The sequence below is a fragment of the Equus asinus genome, chromosome 2 (genome assembly GCF_041296235.1).
Source record: "Equus asinus isolate D_3611 breed Donkey chromosome 2, EquAss-T2T_v2, whole genome shotgun sequence".
Classification (NCBI taxonomy): Eukaryota; Metazoa; Chordata; class Mammalia; order Perissodactyla; family Equidae; genus Equus; species Equus asinus.
Genome location: NC_091791.1, coordinates 39,203,417 through 39,220,953, shown reverse-complemented (window position 1 = coordinate 39,220,953; position 17,537 = coordinate 39,203,417). Strand labels below are relative to the sequence as shown.

Below are 17,537 nucleotides of genomic sequence, written 5' to 3'. Positions count from 1 at the left end.
CATGCTATGCATAGCATGTTGCCAGTGATATTTTTGCTTAGTTTTAAAATTTCAAGGAATTCTAAAATTGCGTCATATTTGCATTCTAGTTATCCCAAAATATTTTCACTGAACATTGCTATTTTTCTTTTTTCCAAAGAAAATAATTATGCAGAATCAAAGAATTCAAGACTTGATAGATATAACTGATCAAAAAGAGAATACAATCAACAAATTTCAGAACTTAAAGTATCGTATGGAAAACACATTTAAAGGCAGTGTAAGAACTTAACTTTATTTGTCCATGTTATAAATTACATTAAAAAAGTCTCTGTTTTGGTTTGACATAAAATAAAATAATTGAAGTAAAATAAACTGATTTACTAAGTAGGTTAAATTGCTTATCCTGGGATTGAATTCAATTCACTATCATGCAAATCTGAATTTTCGAGAACTTAAAAGAGGGCATTTGACTTCCTTGTATATAATATCCCACCAACTAAGCTAGCAGTACTTTGCACATAAGAGGGGAAAGAATATATAGCCCTTGGAAGTTTAGGCCTCAGCTAGTTGGAAGTGGGGGGCTCTGGGGTGACAGGAACTTAGATGTGCTTACATGTCCACAGATCATAAAGATCTCTGTCTCTGTCTCTATAGAACTATAAGTGAAATTCAGTGGAATTAGTTTTCTTCCTTAGAGGCTTTTTTTTCTAAAGATTGGCCCTGAGCTAACATCTGTTGCCAGTCTTCCTCTTTTTGTTTGAGGAAGTTTGTTGCTGAGCTAACATCTGTGGCAGTCTTTCTCTGTTTTATGTGGGATGCCACCACAGCAGGGCTTGATGAGTTATATGTAGGTTTGTGCCTGGGATCACAGAACCCCAGGCAGCTGAAGTGGAGCACGTGAGCTTAACCACTATGCCACCAGGCTGGCCCCTCTTTTATGTTTTTTGTGGTAAATGCATTCAAATTATTTTTGGAGGTAGAAATGGTAAAATATATGTTAATAGACTGAGTAAACTAATAGCCAAACCTCTCTGCTTTGTTTAGAAGCAGCAAGAGTGATATCTTGTAAAAAATGACTGTTGACCCTCCTTTGTATCTTGACAGTCAACCTCCAGTATCCACCAACATTCCCTGAATCATCTCAACATTAGGTGGGCTTTTGATACTATAGGGGTAAATAAGGAGCATTCTGGAAGAGTAGCTTACCCCCTGTCTAATCTCTGGTAGCAGGCCTCCCTTTTGGTATTTATTAGATGCATTCGTCAGTCTGACTTTTCTGTACCTTAATGGGAGAAGTACCCTTGTAATTAGGTTGAGAGTAAGGATGAGAAGCATCAAATGATTTATTTCAGTCGAGAAACACTTATTGAGTGTCTGCTCTGTGCCAGATACTGTACAAGATTCTGGGAATTACACAGATTAATAAAAACTGGTCCCCTTAATGAATCCCCAGTAAGGGAGAAACCACATAAACATAATGAAATGCACAGTGGTGGTCAATATGTGCAAGAAGCTGAGAGTAGGTGGCGATTTAGGGAATACTCTGTGGAGATGAAAATGATTTAGTTGAGCCTTAAAGGATGAGTAAAATTTAGGCGGATGCAAGTAGGAGGAGGGGTCAGTTGGTAGCCATGAGGAGCAAAAACATACACCGGCCTTCCAGGTATAGGAATCAGAATGCACAAAGTCATGGAAATGAGAAGCCTTTCAGTCACTGTAGGAAAGTACAAGCAATTTGTTGTTCAAGAAGAAAATTTGAAGCAAGGAGACATGAGAAATGAGGCTGGGAGTAGTAGATTGGGGTAAGATGGTAGAAGGCCTTAAATATACTGCATTGAAGAGTTTAGGTTTTATTCTATAGGCAGTGAGGAGTCAATTTTGAGTAGCAATGTTGATTTTTAATTTGAATAGATATCTTTGGAAACTCGAAGGATGGGATTGAGATGAAATTAGACTAGATGCAGAGAAACCAGTTAGAAGCCTCTTAGAAGAATTCAGGTGATAGTTGATGAGGACATTGATTTAGGGTGGTTGGGTAGTGTTGGTAGAGATTAAAAAAAAGAAATTGATTCATCGAATAGGGGAGGGGAGACACCTTGAGATTTGGGGCTTGACTTTCTCCAATAACTGGATTGCTGGGCCTCCAGGCTCAACAGTTTTATTTGATTATTCATCACCTGCTTTTGCCCTGATCACTTGATTTGGGTTTCAAGTCTGGTCTTCGGTTTGGTAAAGGAAAATAAGAACAAGAAAAAGAAAAGCCAGAGATTACTCTGGTGACTACAGCTTCAAAGAAAGTTGTTGAAAATTTAACAAGGAATTATATTTGTTTCTGTAGTATGTTTGCATACCATAGTGTGTTAACAATGTTTAAGTAGTAGTAAAAAAGCAATATAGAATAAGCAATATCCCTAATTTAATAGTCCTTTCCTATAAATAAACTTTTTAGATAGGCTCTAGACCTCATCTTATCAACTCACTTAAAACAGCTAAATTGTTCACATACACAGACAAACACAAAGTGATTTGGAACTTATCCTGACTGCTGATTTGCTCTTAATCCAGGGTCACTGTTCCAGAGCTTGTCTTGAAAGCAGACTCTTTCTAATGATGGAAAAGTTTATTTTGAGTTTTGGCTCTCTATCATCCTTCCAACCAAGCATACGCTTAGGGGCAGAGAGAACTCCTTTCAATAACTGTGACTTGTGGAGGATAGATTTTTTTGGTGAAGATTGTATAATTTGAAGGAGGAAAAAAATGATCAGGTCATTATGCTAGGTCTCAGAGCGGGAGAGGACACAAGCTGAATCTGTCAGGGAGTGTTTGAAAACTCAAGCTCTGTCAGAGGTGTGATCCGTTTATCCTAGGATTTTGTTATTTATCAGTGACACCAAAGGACTAATTGTGAGAAAGCATGGAGCTTGTTCTTCATGAGGTTCTGTTTTAGGGATAGCTAGGAAAAACTTTGCTTTTGTAAAATAATTCATTACTTTATGACTTAAAAAACTCATTTTATCTATAGCTCCTAAGAATAAAACGTTTGCTAGTTTTATGATGTAAAATGGTGCTTTTCAGATGCTCTTTTTCCCCAAGATGGATTGTTACCAGTATGTAGGGATTTAATTAATCTCTGCCTTTAAAAAATCCCTGCCTTTACCGTACCTTTGATTCCTGTATAGACTTGCACTGAGCTATTGAGTTCACCTGTCCTCTTTCTGGATAAGACCATATTGTACTATTTTTCTCCTAGCCTTTTGGGGATGCATACTATTTGCCTTAAAAAACAGAAACCTAAGTGATTTTTATCATTTAGATAGACAGAGAGCTCAGTTTTAGAGCTGTATGTAGACTGTCTATCTTTGAATATTTGTGGACTAGAAGCTCAGGTCAAACCGTCTTTCTGAGAGTTGTTGAAGTGTAAGACAGCGCTGCTTATCTTTCAGAGGCTTTGCTTACAAGACAGAACAATTGTTGAGTTTCCAGAGTGGGACTCAAGATTTTAAGTAAAAGTGTCTATAAGAAACAGTTTTGTCATAGTGTTTTCATATTTTTCCTTTCAAAGCGCATTTTGGTTGTGACTTAGGGTAAGTGTTTTAGGGTTCTGCAGTAACCCCCGAACAAGTCTAACCCATCTGATCACCTGGGGAAATCTGAAGATGAATTCGTTTGTAGGTATCAGGGTGAAACTACGTGCTCAACTGATTGTAGGACAAGTTTTTTTTGTCCTTAATGAGTGTACAAGTTAGTTAATATTACTTATTTGAAGAGCCGTCAGTTATTTTAGGGTGAGACTTAAATAACCAAGGAAATGTTTGAACAAATTTGAAAATAAAATTTTTATGATACACGATTGAAACATAATTTATATAATTTTTGCATTGTAGCTTTCTATGTGTGAACTAATCTTAGTTTATTTTACTTTAGGATAAGGCTGGTCCATCTTTAATAATAAATAATAAATTGGCTTGTAATGAAACAGTTGAAATGTCTAAGGACAACAAAATGAAAACCTATTTACGAAGAAAAAGATTAAATGAAGATGAGCGTCAGCAAGATGAACCACCAGCAAAGAAAGGTACTCCTTCAATTGCCGGCAGAAGGCCTTTAAGAAAGCTAATTCCTAAGCCAGTAAACAGAAAAGTTGCAAAAAGGAGGAAATTTACTCGTCTGAGGAAAAAACTTGAGGAAATTTAAATGTCACTAATTTTTACTCTAACATGTTATAAACTGTCTAGAGGATGGATGTATTTAAAGATGTCTTTCATTTTAATAAATATGTTTTTAGATGTTAAGCTTTTATCACTTTTGCACGCCTATAATTCTTTTACTTCTGTGCTTATAGTAGTTAAAACTTAGTGCTTTCATTTTCTTAATTATACTACCTTTTTTTGCCAAAATCTCTTCACATTATTTTCTTCCTTTGCATTCTTTATTCGTTTGGAGTAAAGGACGTTTGCCAGTAAGACTGTGAGCTGACATTGCTAAAGACAAATGTGCTCGAGTTGTATTTGCTATAGAATTACTAAAAAAAGTGGATGCATGCTTACTCTATACTATAACTCCCTGTTTATGTGGAAAAACATAGCAACTTTTATGTTCTCTCAAAGATGTTCATTATTTCTTTTGGAAAACTTTTATAGTATGATACAGGGAGGTAGGGCTTCTAAGAGAAAGCACATTAGCTTTCAAACTGGATTAGCGGCTTCACCTTGAGAAAGATGGGTAAGTTAAGTCTTACTTTTGTGATTAGTAAAATAAAATAAATACTACCTGCCTCCTGAGGTTGTCAAGGCTGAAAACAATTGGGTAATACACCAACATAATACACATGTCATTGAACCTCAGTAAAATGAATGTTTTCAAAAGTAGATGCCTTAAAGGATAATGTAGCATTAGATACATGGTTTATAGGATGTACAGTGCTTATGTGAGCTAATAGATTGAGACTAATATGCGTAGTCAGCCTTCTGTTATCCATTGAAGGAGGAGTGCCTTTGCTAGTGGGAGGATAACCTTGCTGTGATTTCCATAGCACTGTTCCTCTCTTTGTTTCACCTTGGTCAGTGCCACAGAGTAGTTGAGAATATAGGATCTATAGTTCACCGGGAAGTGGAAGTGGCCAGGAGCAAGTGATATACACAGTGTGACTAATCCTAAAGGTAACCCATTCATGAAAATAAGATTATGTGAGAACTATAGTTGTTAGCTATGAATAACTTGGATATGGGTAGGTTTAAATAAGTTTAGGTAACATAGCAATATTTTTTTCTCCTTAAATTCACAACCAATTTGACTATTTCTTTCTTTTTTTTTAATTATTCTTTTTAGATTGGCACCTGAGCTAACATCTGTTGCCAGTCTTCTTTTATTTTCCTTCTTCTCCTCAAAGCTACCCAGTATATAGTTGTATATTCTGGTTGTAGGTCCTTCTGGTTCTGCTATGTGGAATGTCACCTCAGCATGGCTTGATGAGCAGTGCTAGGTCCACGTCCAGGATCCAAGCTGGCGAAACCCTGGGCCATGAAAGTGGAGTGTGCGAACTTAACCACTCAGCCACAAGGCTGGCCCCTGGCTATTTCTTAACTATTCATGTTAGTAGAGATTATAGGGACTACATGAGGGATCATATGAAAATCGGAGATAGACCCACCCTCCTTCCCCTCTACCTGCTACTAAAAAATCTCCAGAACAAAATATGTGACTCCTGTAATCACTAGGATAGGATCGGGATGTTATAGTTCCATAGGAGGCATGTTTTCTGTTCTTAAAAGGAAATACAAAAGCCATTTCCCTATGAAAGTGAGTATACTTGTTTGAAGTCACTGTATCTGTACTTTGAGGAAGCTGGTAAGCATGTAAATAGTCTAAGAAATAAGCCTTCAGATAGTATAAAGGAGACAAACTGGAGATCTGACACAATCTACTTACCTGTGATTTTTCAATCAAAACTGATTTTTTGTAACAAAATATAAGCAGTATAAGTATAGTTGAATTTAGTGTAAATATTAAAGTCTTGATGGTACTTTCTTGTTGTTTATGTTTACCTTGTATAAGTTAACTGTAGATACTTTAGTCTTTTTCCTGTCTTTGTTGCTGGACTGATACTTTAACTTCTCCCTGACAAAGCTGTCCTGAGTATATTCTGTAAATCTTTTGATATAAAACGTTTTAAAATTTCTGAAAGAATAGTATGAATATATGAAAAAGAAAATCAGGTGCAAAACAAATTAGTTTGATTTACTTTATATTATGTAATTATCCTAGTTCTTAAACTATAGTGGAGTTAAGAAAACAACATTGCTTGATCACAAAAAGTTTATTGAGCTTTCTGTATTTACTTCAGGGTTTAGGGACTACATCCATGTGATATGCATGACTCACATCTCTTCACTCAGCATAGTCAGGATCTAATGTGAGCTCTGAATTTCTGATTGTTGTCATTTTTACCTTGCTTAGATCCTGTCTCTCTCTCCTGATGAAGGGTTCAGACATTTTATATAACTTGTCTTTTTTAAAGGGCAAGAGGATTTTTTGGGTTTTTTTTGAGGAAGATTAGCCCTGAGCTAACATCTGCTGCCATTCCTCCTCTTTTTGCTGAGAAAGACCGACCCTGAGCTAACGTCTGTGCCCATCTTGCTCTACTTTATATGTGGGACACCTGCCACAGCAGGGCTTGACAAGCGGTGCATAGGTTGGCACCTGGGACCGGAACAGGTGAACCCCGGGCTGCCAAAGAGCAATGTGTGAACTTAACGGCTGTGCCACCAGGGGGCTCCCAAGGATTTTTTTTAAACATTTCTAAGTTGTGAGAAAAGAATACAGGACTCTTAATCATCATCGTTTAGTTTCCTCAATTAGTCATTACCACTGGTAAAGTCATAGGTGTGAAAATATCATCTAAATAGAGATGTACATTAAATGGAAAGTACAACAGAAGTCTGAACCAGTGGAGTAGTCCAGGTTATTCCACTTTGGGATGACTTGCCACAACTTTGTAAGGTGCTGGGAGACAATCAGATGAAAAATAATACATTGGTTGAGGAGTGTTAAAGAAAAAATCTGAGAGCTGGCCCTGTGGCCCAGTGGTTAAGTTCGCACACTCCACTTCTGTGGTTTTGCCCGTTCGGATCCTGGGCATGGACGTGGCATCACTCATTATGCCATGCTGAGGCGGCGTCCCACATGCCACAACTTAAAGGAGCCACAACTGAAAAATATACAACTACGTACTGGGGGAATTCAGGAAAAAAAAAGATTGGCAACAATTCTTAGCTCAGGTGCCAATCTTTAAAAACAAAAAAAGTCCATAAGAGTAAGTGGGCAAGTTTGTTGTAAAAGTAAATAAGGACAAATCTTGATGCCAGAGTGGCTGGAATCCTTAGAATAAACTGAGAATCTTGAGGCAGTAAATAAGGAAGAGGTAACTACAAACATCAGAAAAGCTTCAAAAGTAACTCAGCAGCTTTTAAGAAAGTAAGGCTATACAGCAGGGGCAATGCTATGTTTTTCCCATCCTTTTTGAGGCAGGAGAGACAATGTAAGTTATAGATAATAAAACTTTGTCTAGTGAACTTTTAAAATTAGTCTGTATTAAAGAAAAGGGATTTTGGGATCCCATAATAAGATTACATAATTATAGCTGCCTAAGAACATTTAGACAATTGGGTGAAGGGAAAGAATATGGATTGTATTTGAAAGTGAAAACTTACTAATAAAGCTTGTTTTTGTATATACACTATGGAGTGTAAAACTAGATAAATTCTTGGATAAGAGTAGAGAGGTAAGATTCTCAGATTATATAGTGATTTTTGGATGGGGGCATACTTTCACTGGGGATAAATCAGTATCTTGAGAAATCTGGGATTTTTTCCCCCAGCTTTGATGAAGTATAAATTGACCAGTTATATTGTAATATATTTAAAGTGTACAACATGATGATTTCATAAACATATACATGATTCCCACCATCCCATCATTAATTAACACATCCATCACCTCTCGTATTTACCTTTTTTTCCTCTTTTTTGGTGAGAACACTTAAGTTCTACTCTTTAAACAAATTTCAATTATACAGTACAGTATTATCAAATATAGTCACCATGTTATACATTAGATCCTCAGACCATATTCTCTTATAACTGAAAGTTTGTGCGCTTTTATCAGCCTCTCCCTATTTCCTCAACCCCTGTCCCCTGGCAGCCACCATTCTACTCTGTGTTTCTGAGTGTTCCTTTGTTCCCACACATATAACTGATACCATGCAGTATCTGTCTTTCTCTGTCTGTCTTATATCACTTAGCATAACCTCCTCCAGGTTCATCTGTGTTGTTGCAAATGGCAGGATTTCCATCTTTTTTTAAGGCTGAATAATATGCTGTTGTATATATACAGTACATTTTTTTATCCATTCATTTGTTGATGAACACTTAGGTTGTTTCCATGTCTTGGCTGTTGTAAATAATGCTGCAGTGAACATGGTGTTGCAGATACTTCTTTGAGATAGAGACTTTGTTTCCTTTGGATATTTACCCAGAAGTGGGATTGTTGGACCATATGGTAGTTCTACTTTTAATTTTCTGAGGAACCTCCATACTGTTTTCCATAGTGGCTGCACCAGTTTACATTCCCAAGAACAGTATAGAAAGATTCCCTTTTCTTCACAGCCTCACTAGCCTTCTTTATCTTGTCTTTTTGATAATAGACATCTGAACAGGTGTGAGGTGATATCTCATTGTGGTTTTGATTTGCATTTCCCTGATGATTAGTGATGTTGAGCACTTTTTCATGTATCTATTGGCCATTCATTATATGTTCTTTGGAAAAGTGTCTGTTCAGGTCCTTTGCCCATTTTTTAATTGCGTTGTTTTTTTGCTATTGAGTTACATGAGATCTTTGTATATTTTGGATATTAATCCCTTATTGGATATATTGTTTGCAAATATTTTCTCCCATTCTGTAGGTTGCTTTTTCGTTTGGTTGATTTCTCTTGCTTTGCCGAAGCTTTTTAGTTTTATGTAGTACCACTTGTTTATTTTTGCTTTTATTGCTTTTGCTTTTGGTGTCAAATCTAAAAAGTCATCTTCAAGACCAATGTTGAGGAGCTTACCCTCTATGTTTTCTTCTAGGAATTTCAGGATTTGTTTTTTGTATTTCTGTGAAAAATGCCATTGGAATTTTGATAGGGATTGCTTTGAATCTGTAGATTGCTTTGGGTAGTATGGATATTTGACAATATTAATTCTTATAATCCATGTTCATGGATTATTTTTATGTTTGTGTCTTTTTCAGTTTCTTTCACTAGTGTTTTATAGTTTTCACTGTACAGATCCTTCACCTCCTTGGTTAAATTTATTTGTATTTTATTCTTTTTGGTGCTAAATATTTATTATTTTCATTTTTTTGCTGAGGAAGATTAGCCCTGAGCTAACGTCTGTGAAATCTTCCTCCACTTTATATGTGGGTTGCCGCCACAGCATGGCTGATGAGTGGTTTAAGTCCATGTGTGGGATCTGAACCCACGAACCCAGGGCATTGAAGGAGAGTGTACTGAACTTAACCACTATGCCATGGGGCTAGCCCCAGTACTGTTTTCTTAATTTCTCTTTCTGATAGTTTGTTGTTAGTGTATAGAAATGCAACCGAGTTTTGTATATTGATTTTGTATCCTCCAACTTTACTGAATCCTTTAATTACTCCTAATAGTTTTTTGGTGGAGTTTTTAGGATTTTCTGTATGTGACATCATATCATCAGCAAATGAACAGTTTTATTTCTTCCTTTCCAATTGGGATGCCTTTTATTTCTTTTTTGCCCAACTGCTCTGGCTAGGACTTTCAGTGCTATGTTGAATAGAAGTGGTGAGAGTGGATACCCGTTTCTTGTTCCTGATCTTAGAGGAAAAGCTTTCAGCCTTTCTCTGAGTATGATGTTAGCTGTGGGCTTGTCATATATGTCCTTTATTCTCTTGAGGTATATTACCTCTCTACCCAGTTTGTTGAGAGTTTTTATTATGAAAGGATATTGAATTTGTTAAATGCTTGTCTATCTCTATTGAGATGATCATATGATTTTTATCCTTCTTTTTGTTAATGTGGTGTATCATATTGATTTGCATATGTTGAATCATTCTTACATCCCTGGGATAAATCCCACTTTATCTTGGTGTATGATCCTTTTAAGTACTGTTGAGTTTGATTTGCTGATATTTTGCTGAGGATTTTTGCATCTATGTTCATCAGGGATATTGGCCTGTAATATTCTTTTCTTTAGTGCCTTTATCTGGCTTTGGTATCACAGTAATGCTGGAAGAGGGCTAGGATTTTAATTTATCCAAAGGGGTGATAGGATTAAAAATCTTAAGAACAATCACTTAAGTTTTTTCCCTCATATTGTATAATAGTATCTGAACAACCTTTTATAAATGCTTATGCTTTTCCTTTATTTTGCTTACAACTTCAATAATGATTAGTATATAGGAAGATAGAAACTTAGTTGTATATAGGATGGTAGATTTCATCTCAAAGAGCTTTTTATGATCTCAAAAATGTTGCCTTGTTCATTGAACAGATTCATTATGTGTACATCCCAGGGGCTATTATCATCTCTCATCTTGGAAACACAAGAGCCTGCCAGAGGCAGGGGAAAAATTTGTGGGCTTGAATCTCATAACTACATGAGATTTGACATTTATCTCTTATGGAACAATTACATGGAGCAGGAGTGCCAGACAGGGGCTTCAATGTGAAGCAGACTGATAAGTTTAGATTCCAAATATGTTGCAGAGGTGACTGTCAACTTCTTCCAGAAATTTTTAAAAATAAATGCATAGAGCAGTAATTCTCAAAGTGTTACATGTATAGTATACTCCAGATTTACCAAATCAGTATCTTTGGTATTTGTTCCTAGGAATCTGCATTTTAATAAGCTCCTTTGGTAATTCTGCCCAATAAAGCTAGAGAATCCCTTTTATAAAAAGATGTAAGGAGAGGACCTTAAAATTTTAAACAAAATTACACTAAAGTAACCAAGTTAATGTAACTGAGGCATGTCAGATTGTGAATTTGCATATATCTAGAACCAGAATAGGTTACTGATTGAAAAAATTATATTTTTCTGGTACAATGATATTCTTAGAAAAGAAGAACATATGTGATGCAGCTAAATTTCAAAAATATTTCATTTAGGATTATTGTTCAGGTTTATAAAGATGAATAAGACACAGTCTGCTATCAGGGAGTTTAGAATCTAGTAGATGAGAGCAACAAACATTATTTCAATATAATATAATGTGCTAATATGCATAGGATAATATGAGGGGCTCACTAAAAAGAAAAGATACACTTCTTATATTCATTGGGCAGATACCAACTGTAAGTAACAGGTTTCTTAACAAGGAGGATTTGAAGCCAACTCTTCCTTATAACTGTCTTCTGCTTTTATGGATTAGTACTGCTTGTACTTCATAGGATATCTCAGACCTTTAAGCATGAGGAATTTAATTTTTAAGTGCTTAGTGAGAATATCAAATAAAAATATAGGATATTGACTAAAAATATTGACAGATAAATGGTCAGTAAGGGAGTGAATGAAGCTCAAAAGGACATATGGAGTTGATTATATCAGAGCAATGATTTTGGAAAGTTCAAGTATAAACATCAAACCATGGAGTGAAATAAAATAGGAAAAAATTTGAAAACTTGGAGAGTCAGATTCTTAAATATTTTGAAGTAATTTTCCTACCGTGAGACACTCATCAGACCTCACTATAATAATGGAAATTGTATGGAAACATAAAAAGATAAATTTGTGTATCTAGAGAATTGAGGATTGTTGCAAGATTTAGTCATAAAATCTACGAGAAAAACTTGAACATGCAGTCATGTGCCATATAATGATGTTTCGGTCAGCAATGGTCTGCGTATCCGACAGTGGTCCCATAAGATTCATACCATATAGTTTAGGTGTGTAGTAAGCTATATTATCTAGGTTTGTGTAAGTACACTCTGTGAAGTTCGCACAATGACGAAATTCCCTAACAACCCAGTTCTCAGAACATATCCCCATCATTAAGCGATGCATGAGTGTAATTTATATTAGATAGTTGTGGAGGTGAGTTAATTTGTCTAAATGAATGTTAAGAGTTAAGTTGTAGCTAATAGTGCATCTACTCTGGGTATGGTATACTCTATTAACTATAATTGTTCAAGTTTTTGTATTTATATAACATTTACAAAATGCTTTAACATACATTATATATTAACACATTTTAGGCTCTTAACACTTGCCTGCAGAGTAGGTAGGGCAGGTAGAAATATCCTTATTCTAGAAATGTAGATATTGAGCCTGAAAAAGGGTAACTTTTATTCAGTTTTAGTTAGCTGAACTCTTCTGTACAGATTTTCAGTTTCTAATAATAGCTAATAATATCCCAAGCACGGTGTTCTAAGCTCCTTTCTTATCTTGACCTTCACAATAACTCTGAGATAGGTGGCAGTATTATTATTTCCGTTTTACATTTGAAGAAGGAGTCGTAGGGTTAAGCAGTTTATTGACAGTTAAACAGCTTGTGAAGGGTAAGGCTACATTAGACTTCCCAAAATTTCAACCATTTATTCCCTAATTTTAGTTATGAGAATTCAAGATACTCAGTTTTCAAATTACTAATTTAGTAGATCTGTAATATAATTGTACTTTAAAACTGTTCTTTAGGATGTGAGATGTCTGCCTTGGGCTGTCTCATGTGATCTCCCCTCTGTGCCATATTCTAATGATAATAAAGATTTGTGGCAGAACATTTGAATAATATTGAAAGTTATAAAAGAAAATAGAAATAACTGGTAATCCTACTCAGAGGCAGCTATCATCGTTTTGGTATCTCTCTCTCTGCATTAACTTAGAAACTATAATTTTTACATAAATGGGCTTATACCATGTATGTTTTGCAACCTGCTTTTTCTTTTTCACTCAGTAGCTTATTTCTGTTTTTCATTAAGAGTTTGCTTTCTTATGTTTCATATGTTTGAATATTGGCTTATGTGGTAACTTTTTGGTTTTATTGAGGTTTGCCAGACTACTAACAATTTTCTTATTTTTGCAGGACCTATACATGAAGACCAAAAGAAAGCTGAAGAAATGCAACAGAGCATTTCAGAAGATGAGGAAGACATTAGAGTTTTACAAGAAAATAGTGAGCTGAAAACACGTTTACTCATTGTTGAGAATGAACTTAAAAATGAAATGGAAGAAAAAGCAGAATTAAATAAACAGATTGTTAGTTTGCAGCAGGAACTTTCTTTTTCTGAAAAAAAGAGTTTTACTTTAAGTCTAGAAATCCAACAAATTCAGTCCAATTATGACAGTGCAATTTCTGAATTACATGTGCTGAGAGGTATAAATCGAGAACAGGAGGAAAAGATCATGAATTTGTCAAAGGAGTTAGAAACCGCTAAAAGAAACACCACAAATAATGTTTCACAAATAAAATTAATGCAAGCAAAAATAGATGAACTACGTACGCTTGATTCAGTGTCTCAGATCTCAAACATAGATTTACTCAATCTCAGGGATCTGTCAAGTGGTTCTCAAGAGAATAATTTGCCAAATACACAGTTACACTTTTTGGATAATAATGATTTGGTAAACAAGCAGCTTAAAGAATATCGTATTCAAGAACTCAGTAGGGAAAGTTCTTTCCACTCTAGTATTGAAGCCATTTGGGAAGAATGTAAGGAGATTGTAAAAGCTTCTTCCAAAAAAAGTCATCAGATCCAGGAACTGGAACAACACATTGAAAAATTAGAGGCAGAAATAAAAGGCTACAAGGATGAAAACAATAGACTAAAAACAGAGGAGAGGGAGAATAAAAATCAGGATGACCTTCTAAAAGAAAAAGAAAGTCTGATACAGCAGCTCAAAGAAGAATTGCAAGAAAAAAACATTAGTCTTGATGTGCAAGTACAGCATGTAGTTGAAGGAAAGAAAGCACTTTCAGAACTTACAGAAGTTGTTACTTGCTATAAAGTAAAAGTAAAGGAACTGGAAGCAATCTTAGAAACTCAGAAAGATGAATGTAGTCGTTCAGCCAAGTTAGAACAAGAAGTTTTGGAAAAGGAAACTATCATCTTAAAACTAGAAAAAAATCTGAAGGAATTTCAAGCAAATCTTCAGGATTCTATCAAAAACACCAAAGATTTAAGTGAAAGGGAAGTCAAGTTAAAAGAAGAAATCACACATTTGACAAATAACTTGCAAGATGCAAAGCATTCACTTCAATTAAAGGAAGAAGAAAAAGAAACCAACTGGCAAGAAACAGAAAAGTAAGCTAAATGTTATTAAAATATGCAAAGCATTCATTTTACTGATTTTCTTATGTAGCTTTTAAATAATTTAGGTGGGCATAACTTAATCTGGTAAAGTATAGCATGTACGATGAGTGAAGAACTTGAACTTTTGTTTCTATAAACCTTTGAAACCTTTGAATAAAACTATATTCAAAGATCTGTTTATAAAATCTCCTGAAATCCTCTCTGAAGGACGCATTCATGGTTTGGACATTCTGAATTCGTGAAAAGATGTAATTTTGTAGATTGTTAACAGGGGTCACATGGATGATCCTAAGTGGTTAGTGGTGTGTCACTATAGAAAAGTGATTTGTGTTTTTCAGGTTGAAAGAGGAGCTCTCTGCAAGCTCTGCTCTTACCCAGAATTTGAAAGCAGATCTTCAGAGGAAGGAAGAAGATTATGCTGAGCTGAAAGAGAAGCTGGCTGATGCCAAAAAGCAGATTGAGCAAGTCCAGAAAGAGGTAGATTATTTGAAAAGTTGTATGGCCAATTTAAATGATAAAGATTGTTTTCCTTATATAGCAAGCTGAGACACTAATTTTAGGATTGAACCTTCACAACATTTGACAACTCTGTAATTTTTCTTAAAAAGATGAGAATAATTCACAAAAGAAAACTTAGTCAGGTTAAGTAACCTGAAGAATGACCAACATTAAGAAAAATATGTGCCTTGTGTAGGATTAGTTGCCCCTAAAAAGTGAAAAGCAAACTTTTGTTTACAGATGGTATTTAGGAGAGTATGCAGTGCAACTGTAACCAGTTTTTATTATTTATTAAAACAGGAAATGCAATCATATGATTCCTGGTTCACAATACGCAAAACTAATGTATAGTGAGGGAAAAAACTCCCTCCGACCCGTCTTCCAGCCGTTAGGTTTCTCTCCAAATGTTACCAACTACTTTCTTTCTCTTTACTTCTCCTGCCTTCTCTATCTTTTCTTTCTCTTCCTATAAAACATGAAAATATCCTATAAACATTGTTGTGAACCTTGGTTTTTTCACTTAATAATGTATCTTGGCTGTCATTTTGTATCAGGAAATAAAGAGTCTCCAAATAAGCATTTTTATGACTACAAAATGTATTTACCTTTAGTAAATTGGTCCCCCATTGTTGGACAATTCAGGTAGTTTCCTGTCTTCTCCTGATTCAAATTATGCAGCAATGTCATTTTGAACATTTGCAAGTCTTTCTGTAGTATAATTCCTAAAAGTGGAATTTATGGGTCACTGTTTTGTACATTTGTAATTTCGATATTTATTATGCTTTTTAGAGATTATGCCAATTTACATGCCATGTGTAATGTATGAAAATAAGACAATATGTTTTTCTCTACACCCTGGTATAAAGTAGTATTTTATCATATTTTTTTGATATTTGCTAATTTGACAGGTGACTAGTGTATCTCTCTGTAATTCTAATTTTCATTTCTCTAATTATGAGTGAGTATCTTTTTGTTTAAAAGCCATTTGTATTTTTTTTTCTGTGAAGTGTGTGTTCATATCCATTGCCTTTTTAGTTTGGGTTATTTTTTTTTTTTTATTACTGCCGCTTTATAGGAGCTTATTACATATTCAGGAAATTAGCCTTTTAAGGATATGAATTGCAGATTCCATTCCTTTGCCATTTTTCTTGATTTTTATTATGGTTCTTTTTTGCCTTGGAGTAAATTTTGATTTTCATAAAGTTAAATTTACTAATTTTTCTTTTATGACTGCTTGATTTTTTATGATACTTAGACCTTTTCTAGAAGCTGAAACAGTTTTAAAGAATTATCTTTCATTACTTTAAGTTAGTTACAAAAGAAAACTTAAATGTATAAGGTCAAAAATTGATAGAACAAATGCTTATGAGTCTCATCTCTAGTCCATATTTCCTATGCCCACAGAAGTTACTATACTGAATGTTTTGTATTTATCTTCTTAACTTTTTTTTTTTTTTAATTTTTTTTATTTTTTTTCCTTTTTCTCCCCAAAGCCCCTCGGCACATAGTTGTACATTCTTCGTTGTGGGTCCTTCTAGTTGTGGTATGTGGGACGCTGCCTCAGCGTGGTCTGATGAGCAGTGCCATGTCCGCGCCCAGGATTCGAACTGACGAAACACTGGTCCGCCTGCAGCGGAGCGCGAGAACTTAACCACTCGGCCACGGGGCCAGCCCCTATCTTCTCTTAACTTTTAAAAATATAATTTAACACATACTTGCTTTTTATTCTAAACAGTATATTATAATCCTCAGAGACTTAGTTTTTCACGTCGTATTCCTGAAATTCACTTATGTATGGTTGTAATTAATCACTTTCGCTGCTGTATAATACTCCATTGTGTGATATACTGCAATTTATTTATCCATTCTTTTGTTGACCATTTAGATTGTTTCCTTTTTCTCTTAGAAACAGTTTTCTTATCTTATACATACCCATGGCACAACTGTGCAAGAGTTTATATTCCAAGGGGCAGACTTGCTGGATCAGAGGATATGAAGAGGTGTCTCTGTGTGGTTTGAAATTGCCTTCATCTGATTACTAATGAAGTGCAGTATCTATTCATGTTTTTTTGTTTTTTTTTTTTTAAAGATTGGCACCTGAGCTAACAACTGTTGCCAATCTTCTTCTTCTTTTTTTTTTTTTTTTTTTAAGATTTTATTTTTTCCTTTTTCTCCCCAAAGCCCCCCGGTACATAGTTGTGTATTTTTCGTTGTGGGTTCCTCTAGTTGTGGCATGTGGGACGCTGCCTCAGCATGGTCTGACGAGCAGTGCCAATGTCCGCGCCCAGGATTCGAACCGACGAAACACTGGGCCGCCTGCCACGGAGCGCACGAACTTAACCACTCGGCCACGGGGCCAGCCCCTATTCATGTTTTTATTGGCTATTTGTCTATTCCATTTTCCACTCTGAAATCTGTTGTTGATATTTTCTTTTAATTGTGCTTTTTTATTATTTTTACTATTTTGCAGGATTTCTTTATTCTTGATTCTAACTCTTTGTCAGTTAAATATGTTGCAAATATCTTCTAGTTTACCTGTTGTGTTTAATAATTGAACTTCTTTATTTTAATAGCGTTTTTACCATTTCTTTTGAAAATCAGGCCACCTCATTCTGTGAGTGTCCTCAAAACAAAAGCCAGCATCAGTTAGTCCTCCACTTATTTCTGATTCTTTTCTCGTTTAGTTTTTTAATCTCAATATTTCTTACTTTTTTTTGCTAGTTCCTCAGTGCAT

At 35.1% G+C, this 17,537-nt stretch overlaps 1 protein-coding gene across 11 annotated transcripts in view; it reads left to right on the top strand.

Annotated features, from left to right (window-relative positions):
* The window catches only part of KIF20B (kinesin family member 20B), a 74,634-nt gene that overhangs the window by 26,216 nt on the left and 30,881 nt on the right, over window positions 1-17,537 (top strand). For 8 of the 11 annotated variants that reach the window (XM_044754485.2, XM_044754464.2, XM_070487338.1 and 5 more), the window contains exons 19-22: window positions 140-259; window positions 3,907-4,057; window positions 13,078-14,296; window positions 14,644-14,782. In XM_044754485.2, coding sequence (XP_044610420.2) covers window positions 140-259; window positions 3,907-4,057; window positions 13,078-14,296; window positions 14,644-14,782 — 1,629 coding nt within the window. The remainder of the gene's footprint in view (window positions 1-139; window positions 260-3,906; window positions 4,058-13,077; window positions 14,297-14,643; window positions 14,783-17,537) is intronic. The other 3 variants (XM_070487340.1, XM_044754470.2, XM_070487341.1) reach the window with 1 other exon arrangement.